The 22,199-nt window shown below is 42.2% G+C and overlaps 1 protein-coding gene across 1 annotated transcript in view; it reads left to right on the forward strand.

Annotated features, from left to right (window-relative positions):
• Positions 1–22,199, forward strand: part of SLC13A4 (solute carrier family 13 member 4) — a 256,186-nt gene that overhangs the window by 109,830 nt on the left and 124,157 nt on the right. Inside the window, 3 exon segments of the mRNA XM_086952476.1 lie at positions 4,556–4,657; positions 6,952–7,053; positions 14,849–14,955. Of these exon segments, the coding sequence (XP_086808602.1) occupies positions 4,556–4,657; positions 6,952–7,053; positions 14,849–14,955 (311 nt within the window).

A 22,199-nucleotide genomic window follows, 5' to 3' on the forward strand; every position in this document is an offset into this window, starting at 1 on the left:
TAGCAGTTGCTACCCCTAAAAACTGCCTGCCTCAACAATCTTGTTTACTTTCACTAGTTTTCAGATCGTGTCTAGGCAGTGCGCATGCACTGCTCTGCAAGGCATGGTGTATTCCATCTCTGGAGTTTGGCCAAATGCCTCTCATAAAATCTTGCTTTTGAAATGTCCCTTTGTTGTCTTTGTCCCGCCTTTTGGTCGTTTGTTTCAGCCCTGTCGACTGACCCAGTTACATAGATCAGTTCACTTTTAACCACTTATGCACTTTTAATGCACTACTTTTTGTTTTGCCTCAGCTCGCGTGCCGTCCCTTCACTACCACCGCCCATTGCTGCCTATCGCGCTTGTTTTGTTTGCCTCTATTTACGTGCCGACAACACATCCCGCTCGTTGCTGCTTTTCATGCTTGATTTTTGAACGTCCTGGAAGTTAAAAGTGAAACTGAGTGTGAGAAAGCAGTGTAATGCGGGACAGAAGCCAGGAAGATGTCCCAGACGATGTGGGGGCGTGTATGACGGGAGCTCGCACCGACGTCCTGGAAAGTGAAGATTTTAAGTTTGGGAGGTAAGGGTGTGGGGGGGAGCAGACCACAAACCAGCTTTTGTGTGTAAAAGGCCGCTTTATTGAAACAGGTGCACATTAACAAATATAAACCTCGGCAAAGCCTTTCAAAACTAAATCTTACTAAATAAAAACGTCCTTAACCCCCAAATGCCGCCCCGCCCCTAAAATTTCTTTGACCCCGCCCAAACCCATACATTACATCATTACAAAATACAAACAATGCAAATTCCAGCATAATCGTCTAAACTTAACAAATCAAACAATCCATTACACAAACCCCCCTGCCTGCTCCTTGACAAATCTTGATCCCCCAACCTATGCAAACACCCCAACACTAATCATGCCCAAAATATCCTGTTGATGACACAACTACGCAATTGAACAACAACAATTCTTCCAAACCCGGCTAAAACACCATTGACCCCTGCACGGCACCTGTTCCAAGCGACAATACAAAAATACAACCCCCTGTCCACCTGTACCAACAAATACAACCAACAAAAAAGGGAAAAAATTATAAAAACCGAGAAGAAAATACTAAAACAACACCTAAAAAAGGGGAGGGAGGGAAACATTTTCTGACTAAGCTCCCAGCCACCAGGTCACCAAACCTAAAATGGTGGCTGGGAGAGGGAGCCCAAAGCATTTATGCTTGGGTTCCTTTTGGGCTATAAAAAACAAGCCCAATATCAAAACCTGCCTTGCTTACTGCAAAAAACCCCTCCCCACGCACCTCCCAAACCGCCCGGGGGAAACCTCCGTGCGGTTGGCTGACCCCCCCCCCCCCAAGACCCCTTTACCCATCGCCAAGGTGCAGTCTTACTGCCAGCCACATGTGGTGGTGTTCATGTTTTTTTCTTTATACTGCCTTGGGGGTGGAAATAAAACTGTACCCTACGGCCAAGCTCCTCCTCCTCCTCCTCCCAGTGCTTCGAAGCCGAGCAACAACAGTGGCTGTCACCACCGCCTGGTGGCAGCATGCTGTGGAGGAGCGCTGCCCTCACTCTTTCCAGCCTGGGGCTTGTTTAATCTGTAGCCCCGCTCTGTTATGCCTCTTTTTTCACCAGCAGAGTAGTAGGTTTTATTTATATTCAGAAAATACTCAGTTTATCTTTGCTGTTCCCCGTTTCGAAGGACAGCATCCATCTGGAAAGTGTCACCTTCCTCTCACAACCAGTTGAGGTAATCATCTGATTAGAATTTGGCTCTACCTATCTCATAGCTTCTAGAAAAAAAGAAGTGCCCTCCCTATGAGTTGCCCTTCGTGCTGCTGCCAGATTTTTGACCAATACTAAACAAACATTTGCAATACAATAAGTCTTGCATTACTGAAAGTTTGAGCTATTGGCGTTGCAAATATTAATGTTCAAACTTTCACTAGTGCGAGACCTATTGCATTGCAAATGCTTGTTTATCTCTATTTTCCCTAGCGCGTTGCCAGCAAGGCAGCTTCTGGAGATCAACCCTGTGATTGCTTGATTCAAAGGGTGCACAGCATCACTTCTGCTACCCCTAACATTTTGATGAATTGACATAAACCCCATATTATGATATGGTACTTGCAGTAGGAATATTGAATAAGTGCTTGATAATGACTATGTAATACCAGTACTGTGTACCCCATTTACATTACATTGACCATTAACATTGGAAGTTGCAGGGTACATTGAATGAAGACCTGCCGTAAGTATATGCCACTTACTGACAAATTTCCTATTTATAAGTGACCTTTACAATGAAATCTTCATCAATACAAGATACATACAATAAGATCCTGTATCGCTATTAATTACTTACTAAGGAATATTCCTGTTCATGCTGGTCATTGCATGATCCATATAATGAGAAACTCTTTCTACTGAGAAACTGTATGACTTTTACTGTGGAAAGGCATGTGCTCTAGTTAATCATTTGGTGACTTTGGAAACTGTAAATCTGGGTTCCAATTTCACCTTCGGGACTTTGTTAAAAATTATGGAAATTTGGGTAAATCGTGTAATCTCCATACGCCTCAAATTGTACTGTAAGTATGTAAAATCCCACATGATGAGGCCAACCTGGTTTGGTATCCAGAACTCCTGCCCAATATTGTACAGATTTCCTCTGCTCTCCAGTTATGTTTGTGCTAAAGAAATACCTATGTACAACGTTACCCGCATACAGGCATACTTTACACACCACTACTTGAAACTTGACAAATAGAACCTACCATGGAATACCTTATCCTTGCCATGAGATCTCCCTGGGTACCCCAGAGCAAAGTCTGGGCTACATGTTAAGTCCTATATACAAATATCAGATAATACAATTGATCCTTAGGAAGAACAGCACACCACCACAACCTTTGCTGCTGCACGTTTGAAACCTTCTTCAGAAGCAAGACCAATGGTGCAAACTCAACTAGGATAAAACTGAAGTAATTCTTATAAACATGTGTCCAAGTCTGCAGCCACCTTCTCTCTAAACTAACCAACCTGTGTCCCTCACAATAGGACCTGTGATCAAGAACTAAGGCATCTATCATAGTGCAGGACTCTTCTTGTCCACAGAGTCCCTCCTGTTCCCACTCAAGAGAGTCTTACATTACACTTATCCTGGAGGTCGAAACCCTTAAAAGAGCCATCTAGTGTGGAGAACATGAACAATTCTCTTTGCTCAGTCCTATATCTCTAACAATCTGCAAAAACGGGCATTCGAGAATAGTTGTTTGTTTGATGATGCCAGCCCAGGCTTGGAGATTAATTATGACATCATTCACCAGATGGCCTTTCTACACTAGAGCTAGCCCATACCTGAGGCCAAAACCCCCTCATGTCCCCTCCGCTCCACCCATTTCATTGAAATTTGGGATTTTTTTCTTAAAAGTATCTTACCTTTAAAATGTTTCCTTTAATTTTCGATATTTTTGTATTTCCTTAACATTGCCTTTCCATTAAATTGGTTTTCCATGATTTGGTTTACTGCAATGTGGTTTCTCAGTTTTCATGTTTCCGTTAATTCACATACATCATCAAAAGTCAAGTTCTGCTCTGTTATTGGTCATGAATTTGGTAGTTTGTAAACACTCAGAGACTAGAGTGGGAGTCTGTTGAATTCACAGACCTGTGGTCTAGCAATTAATATCAAAATAAAAGTGAACTTGTTATCTAAGAGTTTCATTTAACTCCGGTTTGATAAAAAAGAAGATATGTTGTTGCCTGTCAGGGATCCACACTTTGGCTGGTCACACGCCAAATAACTTGCAGCAAATGTTTGTATTCATGAGAGAAATTGATGGATGTCTGATTCTTGTAGCATATGGAAGGAAAGGTTTCAAAAGTATCTTTCACAAAATGTACACTGCCAAAACCTCAACCTTATTTGTAAATTTCTCTACAAAATGTCTACTTGCACTCAATCTCACTAGCAAGTACTTCCCCCAAATATTCTAGGCCCTAAGGTATAATAGTAAATTACAATTGTCCAAAAGATTTGGGAAGTTAGTCCTGCTGGATTTAGGAATTACATAAAGATCAGTATTTTGGTAGGGTGTCAGAAATATAAAATCTTTCATGTAGCATTTTAATTTTAGCTCAAGAGTTGATCTAACAAACCAGAAGCTATCCATATACAAGGGGAAGTTTGGGGGAAATGGTACTAGACATAGGGCACTAAAACCTGACGTCACCTCGCACAAACTTCCACAATGCTTAAAAAGGCTCTTATAAAACTTAAAAGCATGAAATTGTTGAACCCATCTTAACCACTTTCTGCAGAAAACCAAGATAAATAGTACTACCCAGGAAGCACTAAAACCTGAAATTCACTTGGGGGAGCTTCCAAAGTACATAAGAACGCTCATAGGACAACAGGTATTGTGGAACAAGTCACCCACGGTGCAACAGTTTGTTGCTCAATTCTTTGTTCAATTATAATAGTCTATCTAATTTCCACTGCTCTTCAGAGCCACTTTAACACACAGTATTAACTTGACCATTATTTGTTTCATCCACAGCTTTAAAGAGACGTGCTCTATGAGTAAAACAAAGAAGACCGAGAGGGAAGAACTGTCTGAAAAGAGGATACGGGAGGACTATGAAAAACTGGGAACTATAAGGTCAGCTATATGGCAATTGCTAAGATTGTCAATATGCTATGTTATGCAGAATTGTAGAGCTCACGATCACCTGACAGGGTATCCTGGCACTGAGCGGGTGTGAGTCTAGGCACACCTAGGGTATAGTAGGACTACTCAAAAAGCCAGGTATTTATCTTCTTGCGGGATACCAGATTGAGGAGGAGGATCTTATCTGTAGTGGCAAGTCGTTCCACATTATGGGAGTGCGACTGGATCTGGCTTTCCCTATGCAAGGGATTTGTGGAAGTAGGAGTCCAGGCGCGCAGAGGTGTCCGGAAGGTTTGTGAAAGCAGATGTGATTGTTGAGGTATGCTGGGCCAGTGCTATGTACTGCTTTGAGAGTGTGGGTAAGGAGTTTGAATTGTGCTTGTTCATGAGTGGGGAGCCAGAGGAGCTCCTTCAGGTGTGGTGTGATGTGAGTGTGGCGTGGGAGGTTGACAGTGATTCTGGCCTCAGAGTTCTGAATGGTCTGCAGCTTTCTGGTGAGTTTTTTGTAGATCCTGGCATTGAGGGTTTTCCCATAGCCAAGCTTTCATGTGACCAGGGTGTGCATGACGTTTCTCTAGTTTTGGACTGAGTGGCATTTTAAAATCTTCCTTTGCATCTTCAGGGAATGGAAGCATAAGGCGGTGATGGCATTGACTTAGGCGGTCATGTTGAGTTTGCTGTTGATTATCCAGAGGTTCTTGGAATGGGCGATGGGTGTCAGTCCTAGCTCTGTTGGCCACCAGGTGGAGTACCACTGTCATGTGCTTTTCCCAAAGATCACGATTTCAGATGGTCACACAACTGGAAGCTGCTGCACACATGCCTTTAAACTGGATCCCTGGCAAAGAGATCCACCAGTCAGACTCTTCTGCCTCTTTCTTTGTCTCAAACTCTTCCCCTCGCGCTGCCTATAGTAACCTCTGATTCTGTCTATATCTATCCCTACCTCACAACTTTCTACTTTTCCATCCACCTCTCTCTACTTCCCCTAGCACTGTCACATCCCTTTGTTCCTGACCCCTCTTTGCCCATTTTCTGTTCTCTCTCTCTCTCTCACTCTCTCTCCCTCTCTCCCTCCTTCCCTCTCTCTCTCCCTCTCTCCCTCCTTCCCTCCCTCTCTCCCTCCGTCCAAAGGCAATACCATGCATGCATTAGACAAGTGGCTGAGTGAATAACAGGGCTCTGCAGTGGGAGCTGAACTCCTCGATCAAGTGGGGCTCATTAAAGATCATAGCAACTTGAGGGCAGTTTAAAGACCATGGTGCGGCATTACAGCCAGTGGAAAAAAGTGACCACCAACAACTTTGGCCCTGGTTCATTATAAGAAGTAACAGTGCCAAACTTCCAAAAGTTGATTGCATACCGTCCTAATGGTTCAGTGACCGAACTAAAGGCAAATCACAAAAAAATAAGAAGTCAGGGTAACGGGAAACTGTCAGCTAGGTCTGTTGACAAAAAAGTGACCCTGTTCAATTGCAAACAGGGCAGGCAGTCAGACACATGCCTTAGACACAGAGGCTGTTCAACTGATGTCCCGAGGCATAAGGCCAGCTCCAGCCTGCCGCAGCCACTAAGATAACCACATGCATACCTCAGGCACAGAGACGTTCCAAGACAGCTGCAAAGTCTCCAGAAATACAGCGCCAATCACAAACATCCCACAGAGACTGTGGATTTGACATCACATGGCATGCAGGGCTCACTGGATACCCGAGGCACAGTAAACATCATAAGCAAACCTCATGCAATTATCAACAGAAAGCTATCCATACGCACACATCAAACGGTCAAATATTTACCATATTCAGAGACCTAAACATTGCATCCATGAGCAGGCCTCAAATGACAATAAAAGGAATCGGTCCATAAAACATTTGGCAAAGAGCTAATCAGTGTCTCTCTAAGGAACACGGTTAACATAAACTATTTCCTAAAAATGGCACATTTTAGTCTGAAATGGAGTGGGCATTGCTGTTCAGCCTTTCGACAATGCCAAGCACACATGAGCAGAAGAAAAGCCCTGTGGGGCATTCTCTGACTGAGTGAGCCGCAGGATTGTCTTGTGTAGGCCTCAAAGGAACACATCTTGCATGCCTGAGAAATGACACAATCCCAATTAATATTGAGAGCCAGCCCTGTGCTTACCTTAGAGATGCAGAGCCACTCACATAACTAAGAGGAAGCCACAGACACACAACCAACCAGGACTAACTCAGATTTTTACTGTCTCTGCTGCGTTCCCAGGTGCACTGTCACTAAAGTCATTCCCTTATGTTTCGCTGCAGCTACCCTGAAATTTTGACCAGCTTTTTCTTCATCCTGATGACTGTGCTCTGGTTCACTCGGGAACCAGGCTTTGTGCCGGGGTGGGAGTCCTTATTTGAGAGGTAAGAACTATTTTCTATTTTTTTAAGAATATTAAGGCAATAATGTTATTCCTAATTGAAATGGTCGCTTTCTGTGTGCTCAGAATGTCAATATCGGTTCTCTAAGTTAACCACATAAACAACTGCATCTAACGTAACACGATGGGGGGCATATTTACAAGCCCCTTGCATCATCGGAGCGTCACTTTCTTTGATGCTCTGGTGGTGCACAGTGCAGGCCATCAACAAGGCCACGTAAAGCCACCCTGCGTGACTTTTCATGGCCTTATAAATAAGGTGTGAGGCCATGCAGCGCAAATTACTGTGTAGCCTTACATTGCGGCAGGGAGGCGTGGCATTGGTGTAGCTGTGGGTGTTTGTACGTAACACCCATGGATTTTTACACTGCACCAGATTTACAACATAAGGTGAATATGGGGCAACACCAAAAACGTACGCCTCCCCAGTCCAGGCGTAACGAGGAGAAACGTTTACATTTCCCCTGGTTTTTTCCTCTTTCCACGTGTGCTGCATTCTGCAGCACACATAGAACAAGGAAAAGGCCTCTCATGATTGTTTTTGTGTAGAAAGGTGCCCCTTCCTGCACAAAAACACTCATGGCAACAACACAGACACCCTTGCACCATGATGCAAGGGTACCTGTGTAGGCGCACAGCTGCAATTTTTGCACCGGCGCTGGGTGAAAGGACAGGAAGGTATGGTATCTTGTAAATACGGTGCATTTGAGTCCTTTTCAATTGGCGTAGGGCAGCTCAGCAAAATGACTTGCAGCACAGCCCTATGCCAATTATTTTTAAATATGCGCCACAGTCTGTTGGACCTGGCCCTCTCTGCAGGGTCACACCCAAAATGTTTACCTTCACCCCTCCAGTTTCTGAACCCATTTTTGCTAGCTTTTAGGACTCTGTGAACTGTAACACTGCTAACCCAAATGCCCCGGAACCCATCCCAGAACGCTTCTTTCTGATCTAGGGAGGACCTGGCTTGGCAGTTCGGGCAGAACTTTTCCCATGAGGAATAGGGTCAAGACTGATTTGCATATGGCTGGGTCCAAACTGGGGTGACGTGGTGGGCAAAAAACAATGGATTAAACCCAGATCTGTTGACTGGTAGTGAATGTTTGCATTGTTAAGCATTCTGCCCATCATCTTTTCTTCTTACTTTTCGAAAGTTGGCATTTTCTTGTCTAACCAGTTGGTTCCCACAAACTATTTTCTGGGTTATATGACTGGGTTTAGTTAGCAGTTGGCCTTTGTGTATTCCTCCCCGTAAGATAGACAATGGCGGGCCTGGGTGTTGGCAGGATTGGCCTTCCAAGGCAGGATGGGGGGGGGGGGGGGGGGGTGCACAGCCCTCGTTGCATTTCAAAGACACATTGTATCAGCTCACAAAAAAGAACTTCACAGTAGCCTATTGTGACTGCAGACAGATTGGGACCAGGGTAGGGAGGCAGATAATTCCATTAAACTCGTTGGGAGAAAACTCCAGAAGCTTCTCCCATTTCAAATCTTGCACCAGGTATGGAAATGGGACCCTCAGACCCATTCTTTAGGACAATCATGGACCTGGGAATAGAACAAAAGGACTGCTGTGCTGCTTGAGCCCTGCCCTGCTGTCTGAGAGGGAAGACTGGACCAGCACCCTTCATCCCAGGGCACCGGAGTGATTCCAAGGGCTAGTTAACTGGCCTCCTGTTCTGAGCTACAGGTACACAACAAGCTCCAGAGGCCTTTTTCTTTAACTGCCCAGCCAACCTGCTGCACTGAACCTGCCTGGGCCTGCAACTGGACCCGCCAGAGACCTGGAAGCCTGAGCTGGAGTGAGTTCAAGATCCCCATAAGTGCATCCCAGGTCCTGGACCCTTGGTGTTTTATCAGTTGAGCTTCTCCTCGCCAACGTGAAGCTCTGGTGAACCCGACCAGCACTGACCCGCAATGAGAAATTTGCACTTGATCATGATGACCGCCAACTGGAAGCTCAAGCAACGACCGGCCACAACACCCAACAGAATCTTCGTGCTACAGTGATGACCATCCATGACGCCCAACATGTATAGTGTCACAAGGACAACCCTGTCTGCCCACGGGGACCAGGGTCAGAATACGTCATATGTACAGAGTTCACTGTGGGGCTCTTTGTATGAAGTAGGAATCCTCTTGTGTAAATCTGGGGAAACCAACAATGAATGTATTGTTTGTGCAGCCTATTGGTAAATAAATTCTCATTCGATTGCATAGAAAAAGAAAGAATGAGACTGATATAGTTTATGTTGCTGTTATGTATTCTTTAATACAAATGCAAATGACAGTGTGAATCATAAAAAGTGCAGACGACGAGATAGGATAGGATAGGATGTGCATTTGTGGAGCGCGAATTGCTGCCCGGAGGAGTCCAAGCGCTAGGAATACCGTGAATCCGCCCAGTGGCCCAGGAGGGGAGAGAATGGGAATTAGTTAGACTGGATGAAATAGGAAGGTTTTCAGCTGTTTGCGGAAGGCCGTGAGGTTGGGGTTAGCTCTTAGATGCAGTGGAAGGGCGCTCCAGGCCCTGGCAGCATTGTAGAGAACGTCCTGCCTCCAGATCTAGATCTTTTAATTCTGGGGGTCACTGCAAGAAAGGTCTGACTAGAGCGTAGGCTTCTGTTGGGCGTGTAGTAGGTAATTAGATCCCGCATAATCCTGGGACCAGTGTTCCAGAATGACTGGTGAGCTATGCACATGGCTTTAAACATAACTCTCTGGCGCACCGGTAGCCAGTGAAGGGTTACCAGTCCGGCCCTTACTGACTGTCTGCGGGGTAGGTCGAGTAAAATACGTGCTGCGCAGTTCTGAACTATCTGAAGCCTTCTCAGAGTGGATTCCGGAGCACCGAGGTAGAGTACATTATTAAAATCAAGGCGTGATTGAATCAGACCTTGTACAGCTGTTTGTTTGGCTTCCATGGGGAGGAGAGGGAGAATTTTCTTTAGCATCCTCATGATGCCAAAGCATGTAGCTGAAAGTTTTGTGGCTTGTACATTGAAGGACAGAGATTTGTCCATCCAAATTCCAAGACTCTTAATGCTGTTTTTGGGGGTTGGGGGGGAACCCAGACTGGGCGGCCACAGGGAGGCGGGGAAGCTGAGGTCCGGGTGGCCTAGGACCATAAGCTCGGTTTTGTCTCCATTTAGTTTTAAGGACGATAGGGACATCCAGGTCTTCACTTCCTTCAGACACTCTCTAAGTCCGCCCCGTACAGGTGGATTGGCTTCCTGGGTCAGGGAGACCACCAGCTGCGTGTCGTCCGCATAGGAGATGATCTTAATCCCAAATGGGCGGACGACATCGGCCAGTGGCCTCATGTACAGGTTAAAAAGTGCAGGGCTTAGAGAGGAGCCCTGGGGACTCCGCATTTCAAAGGTCTACTGGTGGACACAGACTCGCCTTCGGACACACGGAAGGATCTGTCCTCTAAGAAGGACTGGAACCAAGACCAGGCTTTGCCCTTAATCCCGACCTGGGACATACGGTACAGCAGAGTGTCATGGCTGACCGTATCGAAGGCCGCGTTGAGATCAAGGATGATCACTGCCACTGATCCTCCCTGATCTAGGATTTTTCTGGCCTCCTCGGTGACCATGAGGAGGGCAGTCTCGGTCCCATGTTTTGGTCTAAAGCCAGTCTGGGTGGGGTCCAGTAGGTGGTGATCTTCCAGGAAGTTTATTAGTTGTTGGTTTATATATTTCTCCAGGATCTTGCTTGCCCAGGGGAGCAGGGATATGGGGCGGTAGTTACTCAGATCCGTAGGCCGAGAGGCTTAAGTGTGTGCATAAACATTTAAAATATATACAAAAGATACCATAAATGCTCCTTGGTTCTTAAGCTTAGTTGTTCAAACATGCATGTGCATACAACATTGCACAATGAGGATTTACAAATAGTCGAGGAACCAAAGGAGATAATATGTTGACACTTACGGCAGTTGTTGATACAATTATGCCCGGTTATGTGAATGAATTGCCTTGACACTGTGTCGCCTTAGTAATACCGCTCAATATGAATATGGATATTGGTCACAATCACAATACCGTCTTATTGGATGCACATTTTTGAAGCGCACATTACAGCACAGCAACTCCTGCATGTGGTCCGTTCCTCACACTGTAGTGCGGGTGATGGCCAATTAGTAGGGTTGGTTTGACTATGATGCAATTGATGTATAGTTTGATAGTAGTGTATATATCACAGATATCTGAGGCCAGTTTGGATTAGGTGCAGGTCCAGACTTCCAACCCATAGCAGCCCTGGCAATTTTCTCGGACTAGCCCCTGGGGAAGCAGTACTGGCCCCAGGAGATTGGAAACGCTTGCTTGCTGCTTTAGTTACTGGGGGCTGATATTGCAGCTCCACAGCTAAACTGTCCCCCAGTAACAAAAGTGGCCCCACTGCTGCAAAACCCACCCCCACCCTTCGAGCTTCCCGGGGGAACGTCTGTTGCCTGGTACAGCCAGTCCGGCCCTGATTCAGTGGCCTTGAATGGCAGACAGTGAAAGTGCACTTGAAGCAGGAGATTGACTCTCCCACAGAGGATATGGTCACTCTGTTGATAGGCTTCCCAGCGTTGTGCAGTGGACATGTATTACTTATTGATGGTTCACACACATCTTGCTATACTATTTATTGGTGAGTCTATTGAACACACACTTAATACACAGTGCAGACCTATGTTTGTCTGATGCAGACTGATGGTCGGTCTAATTTTTGAGCAAGGCGACTTTGTCCTGAGGAAACCCTTTTACTCACAAGGGGTCAAAATATCGACATATTATCTTCTTTGGTTCCTCGACTATTTTTAAATCCGCATTGTGCTAAGTTGTATGCACATGTATGTTTGAACAACTTGCCTTAAGAACCAAGGAGCAATTATGGTATCTTTTGTATATATTTTAAATTTTTATGAACATACTTAAGCACTGCGTCGTTGGCACTTTTTATGATTCACACTGTCATTTGCATTTGTATCGGAGGAGAATACATAACATCAACAGAAACTCATTGTATCTTTTTCTATGCAACCCAAATGACAACTTACCATTTGGCTGAGCAATCAATACGTTAATTCTTGGTTTCCCCAGATTTACACAAGAGGATTCCTACTTCTTACAATGAGCCCTGCTGTGGACACTGTGCATATAGCGCATCCATGACGCCCTGCCTGTAGTTTGCACTGCAGCGACAACCATTTGCAATGCTCTACCATCTCCTTGCAGCTTCCTCCACCGCCAACAGAACTCTTTGCGCTAGACTTTAAAAGTCAACTTTTTGTGCAGGACTAACCTGTAACCAGCCTGCGCTCCATTGCAGTCAGCCTGAACTTGTGGCTTTCACATGGTCTCGCATGACTTGATAACTGCAAGTGACACTTTGTGCTTTTAGGAGATATACTTACCTTAAATCTTTAAAATTGCAAATCTATCGTTCATCATTTTGATGTCAAATAAGTTATTAAATTTTACACAATTTTTTATAAATTATGTGGGATTTTTCTTGTGTTGTGTTTTGACTGTATCACTGTGCGAGTGCTGCATACATTCTTTACACCTTACTTCTAATGTAAGCCTGACTGCTTTTTGTGCCAAGCTACAAGAAGGTTAAGCACAGGTTAATTTAGTAACTTTTGTGGTTCAACCTGATAAGGATTGTGGCTGTTGCTTGAGAAGCGTTTCACCCACCTGAACCAACAACCCAATTTCTCACATGATCCAATTAGCAAGCAGTGCAAGTACCCTAACTGGGCTAATGGATAATCTAACAATATTTGGCATGTCTTAGGTTCTCACAATCTCAATGTGAGTACTGAAACTCAGAAGAAGGCATGCAAGGCTCTAACGTCGAAGTGTCTCACAATATCGGCAGACCTGCTAACTTAGGATAAATGTTCAATGTGAGGAGGGGGTCCAGGGTATTGGTTGCAGGGGCGGGGGTCTTTGTGTCAGCACAAGAAAATAACATTCTAAGCCTACAAATGAGAGAGCGCTGAAAGCCCACTCTACGCAGGGGTTTTCAGCTCGTTTTGTCTTTTACCGTGTGATATTGGCTCTTCATCAGGTGCAAAAAAAAAACAAGAGAGGGAGGGAAGTATTATAAAGGAACACTCTTAGTCCCCCATTGTAAGTGTAATCATAACACCGGAAGAGTGTGCCTTTTTATTGGAAATGGAGCACAACAGCAGAATCCAACTAGGTTCTTAATAAAGCCCTCACTCATGAGGTGACCATGTGAAGAGAGCCGATATCATGTGATACACGTTGAGACTGTTTAAGTTGGAAAGTCTGTAACAGCACTATAAAGAGGTGATTATGTGAGTTTCTCAAATGCCTTCTATTGCTCCATAGAAGACTTGTTTCCTTATTTTTCCACAGCCTATTGGTGACTATAAATAGAAAGAGTCAAGCAGCATGAAATCATCATCTGTTAAGTAAATTGTGTTTCTTGTAGAGTTAAGTCTGCTCTGAGCCGACTTCAGAACTTCTGCACTCTGTCTGGCACCAAACAGTCATCTTCCCAGCTTCCTCTTCTTGTGCAATGCTGATTTGCTGGTTCCACATCTGGATATCACAAATATTAGCTTTTTTTGGACATCAGTGTTTGCATTTTTGCTTCAGATAGCTCCATCTGTCTATTGGGAGATAGCATTTTATACAAATCTCCACAGAGCCAATCCTTGCTCAAGATTGGATGGCTTTTGTTTGAGTCTTAGTTGCTTTACTTCTATCTGTTGCTTGCCTGCCTTTCAGTGTTTGATCTCCAGACATGAGCTATTTGGTTTTGCCTTCTGTGAATCTGCCATTGTCCTGCTCGAACACAGCATTCCATCGAACAAAACAGTGCTCACTAGAAAAACAGCAGCAGAAGTGTGGAAAATGCAACATCAATCTTGACAATTTTGATAGACACTGAAGACTGTTATACACAAGCTTTGGCAATGCCAGTTGATCCCTCCTGTATGTAAGCGAGACGAGTTGGAATTGCCAAGGCTTGTTTTATTTTGAGGTGGCAACATTTTGCAATCCATACCACAACAGCCTAGACATTTATAGGTCTTTGTGTGCTGCTCATGCCATTGTTCAGTTATTGACAGTTGCTGGGATGTCAGTGGAGTGACGCATTACCTGATGCATGTGTGATTCTGTTTACTTCATTACGAGCAGATCTCCGTGGGAGAGCCGTGATCCTATAAGAGCGCTCCCTTTAGTGCGCCTGAAAACTCTTGTACATTGCAAATCTATACTTTGACTTCACTTAATCTATGTTAGAGAAGACGAAGGCAAGCACTGATGTGCTGAAACACAAACTGTTAATATTGTGTGAACTAGTTTGCAGTAAGCAAAGCTGCGCTGTCACGTGTTCTACTCAGGCATGCTTTGGAGAGGTTTTGGAAATTTTGTATGAAATGTACCTATAATCAAAAAGTAAACCCACAGAACAACAACTGATTAATTAACGTACCAGTAGAAAGATCTAAATTTGAGATTAGATGCAATGTTTTACTTTAGTGACTCGCACTCACCACTATCCATGCAATTGTAGACAGATTCAAATCTGAGCAAATCCACTGCAGCCAGCCTGCTCTCGGATGGGACAAAGAGGTATGCGTGGAGAGATAAATTCAGTAAAAAGAAAGAAAGAGTGGCGAAGGAGAGCCATAAGTAGTCTGCAAAGCAGCACATTACCCAGTGGCCAGAGTTCCTAATTTTGATGGAAACTATTGTTCTCTAACTGAAGTAGTCATTCATGTTTTGTTTTTGTTTTTTTAGGAAAGGCTTCAGGACCGATGCCACGGTGTCCCTTTTTCTTGGATTCCTGCTCTTTCTAATCCCTGCCAAGAGACCTCGCTTCTTCCACTTTGGGAAAAAGGCGACAGGCAAGTGGAAAAGCTATGTGTATCACACCCGTGTCATATGGAGCCTAGATGTTTAATGGTATCGCCTTTTTTGGTGTGTAAGAAAGAGTGCCCCACAGACTCCAAAATGGTTCAAACTGAAGCCTATGAAGCCCTGAGGCCCATTAGGTAAAGTTATTGACGACAGTTACATGTCATAAGCATGGGTGTTCATTTAGCTACTGCGAGTAGTAGTCACCTCAGGTACTCTTTCTCTCCCCACACTCGGCCCACAGCAGCCTCTCATTTGCTTTTGAGTAGCTGGGAAATGCAAAGTGTAGAAACAACAGAATGTTCAGATGGCTATAAAAACCACTCACATTCTGTTTCTCCTGACTTCATGAACCCCAAGGTAGCAAGAGAAAGTGCTGCTGATACACATAATGAATGTATATAATGTATGCCATTGAGTGTCATCCAGTTGGGTAATGGTAAAACCTGTTAGTTTTAGAGTGCTTACGGAATGGCAAGCACAGTGCTATTATAGCCTTATAGCCCGCCGTAGAGGGCTATACCAGCTATTAAAGGCCCTCTCCAGCGTTAAAGGCCCCGAGCCGAAGGCGAGGGCCTTTAACAAGGGAGAGGGACTTTAATAGCGGTATAGCCCATCTACGAAGGGCTATAAGGCTATTAGAACATTCTGTCACTAGAGGACAGAATGTTCTAACAAAAAAACAAAGCCTTTTGGGAGTGTGAGGGGATTGGAATCCCCTCAGGCTCCCTGAAGCCTTTTTACAATGGTAGTTAGTGTCCTTCAATCAATAGTTAAAGTCCATTTCAAATGAACAGGTCCGAACTTGATAGTCTTGTATTTTCAATTCTTTATTGTGTTTTTCAACAGTAGAAAAAAAGGTCCAATTCGCAGCAGATTTTCTTTTCTTAGCCTTTTCTTAGCCTTTTTAACGCGTTTCGTCTCATCAACTGAGACTTCTTCGGGGCTAGAAAACATACAAGATTCCTTTATATATTCACTTCTATACACATACACATAATATTTACAAAAATACATTTTAACATCTATATACAAAAGGTTCTTATTTCTTAAAACAAGCAAAATCAGTCCAAGTTATTCCAAATACAAGGTGGACTGTATTGGTTCCTTTTAAAAACAAAGCTCATCTTTACATTGGAAAAATGTATTGAATACTTGGGACATGAATAATTTTCTGCACAAAAATTACATGTCATTTTCTAAATGCAAGGGTGACTGTATTGGTTCCTTTTAAAAGCTCATCTTTACATTTAAAAAAAATTGTATTACATGCTTGGGACATGAATGATTTTCAACACAAAACCTACATGTCATTTTCTAAAATAAGCATCAGAGAAGAGAAAATTGTGACAATATTTAGAAAAAACATTATATGTGGATTACAAATAAACCACGTGTTAAAAACCATACCTCAAACACCTGTCTTTGTGGAATATAGTGTGAGCAGGAACATTTCTTAAATTCATGCATACTTTGGAAAGGTCTGAAAGTGTATATAAATCATATTGAAGTAATGAGTCTATCATAGGTTTTATAGTCACAGAATCACTGTTATAGTGAGTTATCTAACGAGCATATCCTACGATTCAAAAAGTTGATATTTACATGTTTATCCCAAAATGATAATCTTTAAAGATGTTAAAGGAAGTGTGCAAAAGCATATATACAAACAAGTAAACCAGATTACGATATGCAATTTTTCTATCATATGATCCTTTGTGGAATCAGAGAACTTGTGGCCCAAGAGACAAGAAGATACCCAAAACACTATGGACATCCTTTCTCAATATGAATTGTATCATTTTTATTGCAAATGTCATTTATTTTTGTATTAGATACGATTTTCTTATTATTCCAAAAAGTTTTGTTTCAAAGGAATAAACCTGAATGACCTAAATATAAAAATAGCGATTGCAATCTAGCACGGATATAGAGATAGCGATTACAATCTAGCACAGATATACACCAGTCATCATTCAGCATTATCAAGATCAAAAAGCACAACTGATATGGGAAAATGTTATTTGAGCAACCATATCATGAGAGCAACAACATCAAAATACTATAAAGAGAAAGAGTACCTGTCAAGTCCGTTGAATATTTAGAAGGGACTATTAACAAAAGAGAAAATATATAAACATCTATCAGTATATAGTAATGAATGTAAAAATAAAACATCCTAATATCTTAAATAATTACCCTAAGGTCAACTTGGGTAGATGGATAGTTTCTTATATGTTATTGTTACGAAAATCTCTCAGTTCTTTACATGTTTGGAAAGAACGATCATGTCTATCATGTCAGAAATTCAAAAATATTGTTGGACACATTTTATATAATATTGGGCATAGTATTAAAAAGCCTTAGTCTACAAGAACGTTAAGTACAAGGGGAAACCCTTTTATTATATTATTACACTCGCTAAAAGCCCATGAAGGCTGTCGACCAACTAGAGATTGTTTGCTTACTCGCATGGAGCAACCTAGTATGGTGAAGATTATTTAATCTACGATTCTAAACTATACGAGTTTGGAAGTGTAAGGAGAGTTCTACAAAAAAACACCGGCTTGCGAAAAATTAATTAATGCAAATCATGCAGCGTTACAATCTAAGACGGCACTAAGTTTAACCCTCGTTAGATCAATTTAAAGATGATCAGTATAGACCGACCCAAAAACCCACATAAATTGTCGGACATCTTGTAACGGCTTGTTAGTCAACATAGTGTCCCCATAGAGTTAAAAGGACATGGGAAAACGCTTAGGAATAGTACTTATTCTATAGAATTAAGATAGATAACTGAATTAGAGTAAAATATATACATAAGAGAACAGAATAAAATTAAATTAAAATCTCTCCTCGTAATATTACCTTAGAGCCTGTGGTTAAACTTACCCAGAAAACGGCATGGTGACCTGCAAAAACGAGCGGCATGAGGTTTAGCAGTAACAAGAAACTAATGGGAAAGCCACTAGTTTATATAGGGGATTGAATGAGTAAATTGATTAAACCTGTGAGACACGAGTTCTCAAACACGCAAAACCCGAAATGAATGTCGATATGGGTTATGAGGAGTAAACCCAGCGGCCATATTGTAACGTCAATTATGCGGATTTATATCATTCGTTTTACTAGATTATGTAAAACGAAAGAAAAAATGAAAAGGAAAAATGAAATATGAAGGCAAGTTGAATGAAAAAGAATTCTAGCACGTGATAATCGTAAACAAAAAATAAAAATTCCTTTATGTTCAAAGTGCCTCGGTTTAACGAAAGATAATACCAAGAAATCCTATATTCTATTATGGTTCATGAATTGGTCTTCACATAAAAAAATATATATCGTTAGACGGTGTTATAACAACTGTAATGGGTAAATGGAACCGATGCACGGTATTTTGGGACCGCCGGATATTAAGGCAGAAGCCAATGGTTGTGGATGAACCAGTCTGGCGGCCATCTTGTAATGGTTAAAAAGGAGTTAGCTGGGTAGGTGAAGTTGTTGAAGAAATTAGAAAAACGGCCAATAGAACGGATGTTGCAATACAAAACCACAGGAATATTTTTTCATAAACAAAATGGAATTATACAAAACAAAATAGAACTAATAAAAGGCCGTAAGTCAGGTTTAGTAAAAAGCACAAATTAGGGGCCCCAAATAACCCTGAAAATTCATGATAGTTAGCAATCCTATAAAGCTCAATGCGTATCGTCAATGTATCATTACAGATGGGCAGTGTTACTACATATGATATATGGCCGAATTAACAAGTTCTTTTTGGAAGCCATCCATCTATACATATTGTTTGCAGAAAGCATTAACCTAAGTAATTGCTGTTTACATCTAAGATTTATAGTTGCTCACTAACAAAATCATTGTACATGAAAAAGACATCTTAGTATATAAATACATTTTACAGAATGAAAAAAAGAATAAAGAATATCATAGAAAATGATGAAATTCATTATTTTGATTTATCCCATACTGTACACTTCTCAGGCGGCAAATCCATGTAGATTCCAATTGTCTCAGATCACATTCTCGATTTCCACCTCTGGGATTGGTCTGCAGGTGGTCAATTGCATGGAATTTAACCATCCTTTCATTAGGATGCTCAGTACAAATGTGATTAGCCATCGGATATCTTAAATCACCATTTTTGATTGCTCTTAGATGTTCCTGTATACGTACTTTCAGACAACGAATGCTGCTTCCCACATAGGTCTTCATACATGAGCATTGAATTAAATATATGGTGAAGGTGGTATTGCAATTGATGAATTCCTTAATCTCAATTTTTTTTGAGCCATTATATGAAAACTCAGTGATCTTGTTTACACCAAATTAACAGATGCAACACCCTCCACAAACAAAAAAACCTTTCGGTTTTTCAGGAAACCAAGGTTTTTTATTAGTGGTAGGTCTTTTAGAGTTTGTCCTCTTTTATATACCACCTTTGGTCTTTCTGATACTATATCATTGGGGATACTCTCTGATCTGAGAAGGTGCCAATTCTTGCGTAGTATGTTGAACACATGATTACTGTAGGAATTGTATTTAGTAATGAAAGGTACATGAGTAAGTTGTGTTTGCTTGGTCTTTTTAGGTTTTGAAGAGCTCAAAATATTGGTTCTATCCAGAGTGCGAGCCCGCAACTCGGCTTTATTGAGACAGTTCATATCATATCCCCTTCTTTTGAAATTCTGTTTGATCTGGGATATGTTTCTAATGAAATCACAGTCCCTGCTGCAATTCCGTCTTGCACGTACCATTTCGCCATATGGATTAGCCTTAATGGTGGATTGAGGGTGTGCACTCGTGGCATGCAATACACTATTGCAAGCTGTAGGTTTCTTAAACACGTCACTATGGATTCTCCCTTCATGGACATATAGTTTTAAGTCAAGGAAATCAATTTCAGTGGCAGAGTGTTTAATTGTAAGTTTGACATTAAAAATGTTATCATTCAAATAATTGAAATAGGCCATTAGATCATTCACTGGACCATTCCATATTAAAATGATATCATCTATGTACCGGGCATAAAATATCATTTGATCACACCAATGTTTGGCCTGTGGGCCCCAGACATGCTCCACCTCAAACAACCCCATAAAGAGGTTGGCATACGATGGAGCAAATCTTGAACCCATCGCCGTGCCCCTTTTTTGTAAGTACCACTCATTATTACTCAGAAAGGCGTTATTCATGAGAATTAATTCAGCCATTTCTAACAGCATGAAAGTATGTTCCATTTTATTACAGTCACGTTTGAATAGAAAGTGTTTAAGTGCACATATCCCTTGTTTTTGCTCAATACACGTGTACAAACTTTCCACGTCCATAGTGACAAAAAGTAATTGTGAATCCTGCCAGGCAAAGTCTTCTAGTTTACAAAGAAGATCGCCACTGTCTCGTAAATACGATGGAAGATTTTGTACAAAAGGTTTGATAAATGTGTCAACAAATTCCGAAAGGTGTTCTGTCGGTCCACCATTACCGGAAATGATAGGTCTTCCGGGGGGAAAAATTCCCCCTTTATGGATTTTAGGTAAGATGTACAGACATGGGAATCTGGATTGGTGAGCTTGTAAATAGCGGTATTCAAGATCAGTTAACAAACAGGACTCATGCCATTCGTAAAGCTTGGCATTAATTAAAGTCTCTATTTTAGATGTAGGGTTTTGACCAAGCTTGCCATAACAGTTTGAATCAGAGAGTTGTCTATTAATTTCATCTAAATAGTCACTAGGCTAAGAAAAGAAAATCTGCTGCGAATTGGACCTTTTTTTCTACTGTTGAAAAACACAATAAAGAATTGAAAATACAAGACTATCAAGTTCGGACCTGTTCATTTGAAATGGACTTTAACTATTGATTGAAGGACACTAACTACCATTGTAAAAAAAAAATGTGTTGATGGGTGCTGATTCCACATTCTATGTTTTGTATTTGGACTTTGTCCTTAAAGGAACAGATAGGGTTGTGTTCCTTGGTTTCTCAAGCACCATCACACCATTCATAAGTCACAGGCCATAACAGGTGCAGGCTTCTTGCCCCAACCCTTCCTCTGCTAGTGCGTTCCCTGAAGCCTTTGTTCACAAGCAGAGCTATGAACAAAGAAGCATTGGAATGTTGGAGCTCCAGGCTTATACCAGCCATTATAAGCCCAGAGCACTTCATTGTTTTCAATGGAGCTCCCAACATTCCAATGTTCTAATAAGTATTAACTTAGTAAATTGGTAGGGGTAAGCACCCTCTGCAGCTAGATGGTAATGCAACAACGCCTAGTGGTTCGCTCTAGTCCAGTTTCACATTTAGGGCCAGATTTAGAGCTTGGCATTACTCTGGCCATCCCTCTGTGGCGGTGGTTTCAAGTACTCCGTCAAGTTGACAGTGTTCCGTCCGCCATATTAGATGTGTGCAGACTCTGCTGGCTCCGTCACGGTCAGGCCGGCAGTATTCAACCAAGTCAATTTAGATGTCCCTGTTGTGCTAGCATTGTCCTGGCGGCTGATTCATGACAGAGAGGGTTCCTGGTGTAGTAGAGACTGGTAAGTACAACTTATTTTCATGTGAATACACATATATGTTGCTTTTGCCTCAAAAACATATGTAGGTAATATGTTACATATTGCATGCCACACAAACATACACACACTATTGAATACACACCCACAGGCACCACAAACAACGCATCCCCAAGCACCATAACAACAACAAAAAATGTGAAGTGCCAATACAGGGATTTTCACTTTACCATATTTAGTAGAAAAATGAGAACTACTGCATTAAACATAAGAAAAATATTGCATGTAAGAGCAATGCAAAAGATACACGGGTTACAGCCATTGTGTCACAGTAGAACAATTATGCACGTAGCTTACCTTAGAACCCGGCAAAAACAGAATAGGTTGGCTTCACGGACAGTTCAGGAGGGACCTGGTCAATGGGGTACAAGATGGAAACCAAAGCGGAAAATTGGAAAAAAGGTAAGTTTTTACCTCACTTTCTTGATTTTGCCAACTCAAAGTAGAAGGTATTCCCTCCACAGTTGCCTTGACAGAAAGGCACATTGTAATTAGCTCGGCTGAATCCTTGGCCGGACTGCCCTCCCACCCCCCCCCATCGGCTTCTGTCTATGGGGTCGTCGACATGGGTAAAGATTCCTGGCGGAGGCTGCAGGACTCTGACAGTTTTTCAACCATGGACCCGCCAACATCTAAATAGGGCA

Source organism: Lissotriton vulgaris, chromosome 1_2 (assembly GCF_964263255.1).
Source record: "Lissotriton vulgaris chromosome 1_2, aLisVul1.2, whole genome shotgun sequence".
NCBI classification, from domain to species: Eukaryota; Metazoa; Chordata; class Amphibia; order Caudata; family Salamandridae; genus Lissotriton; species Lissotriton vulgaris.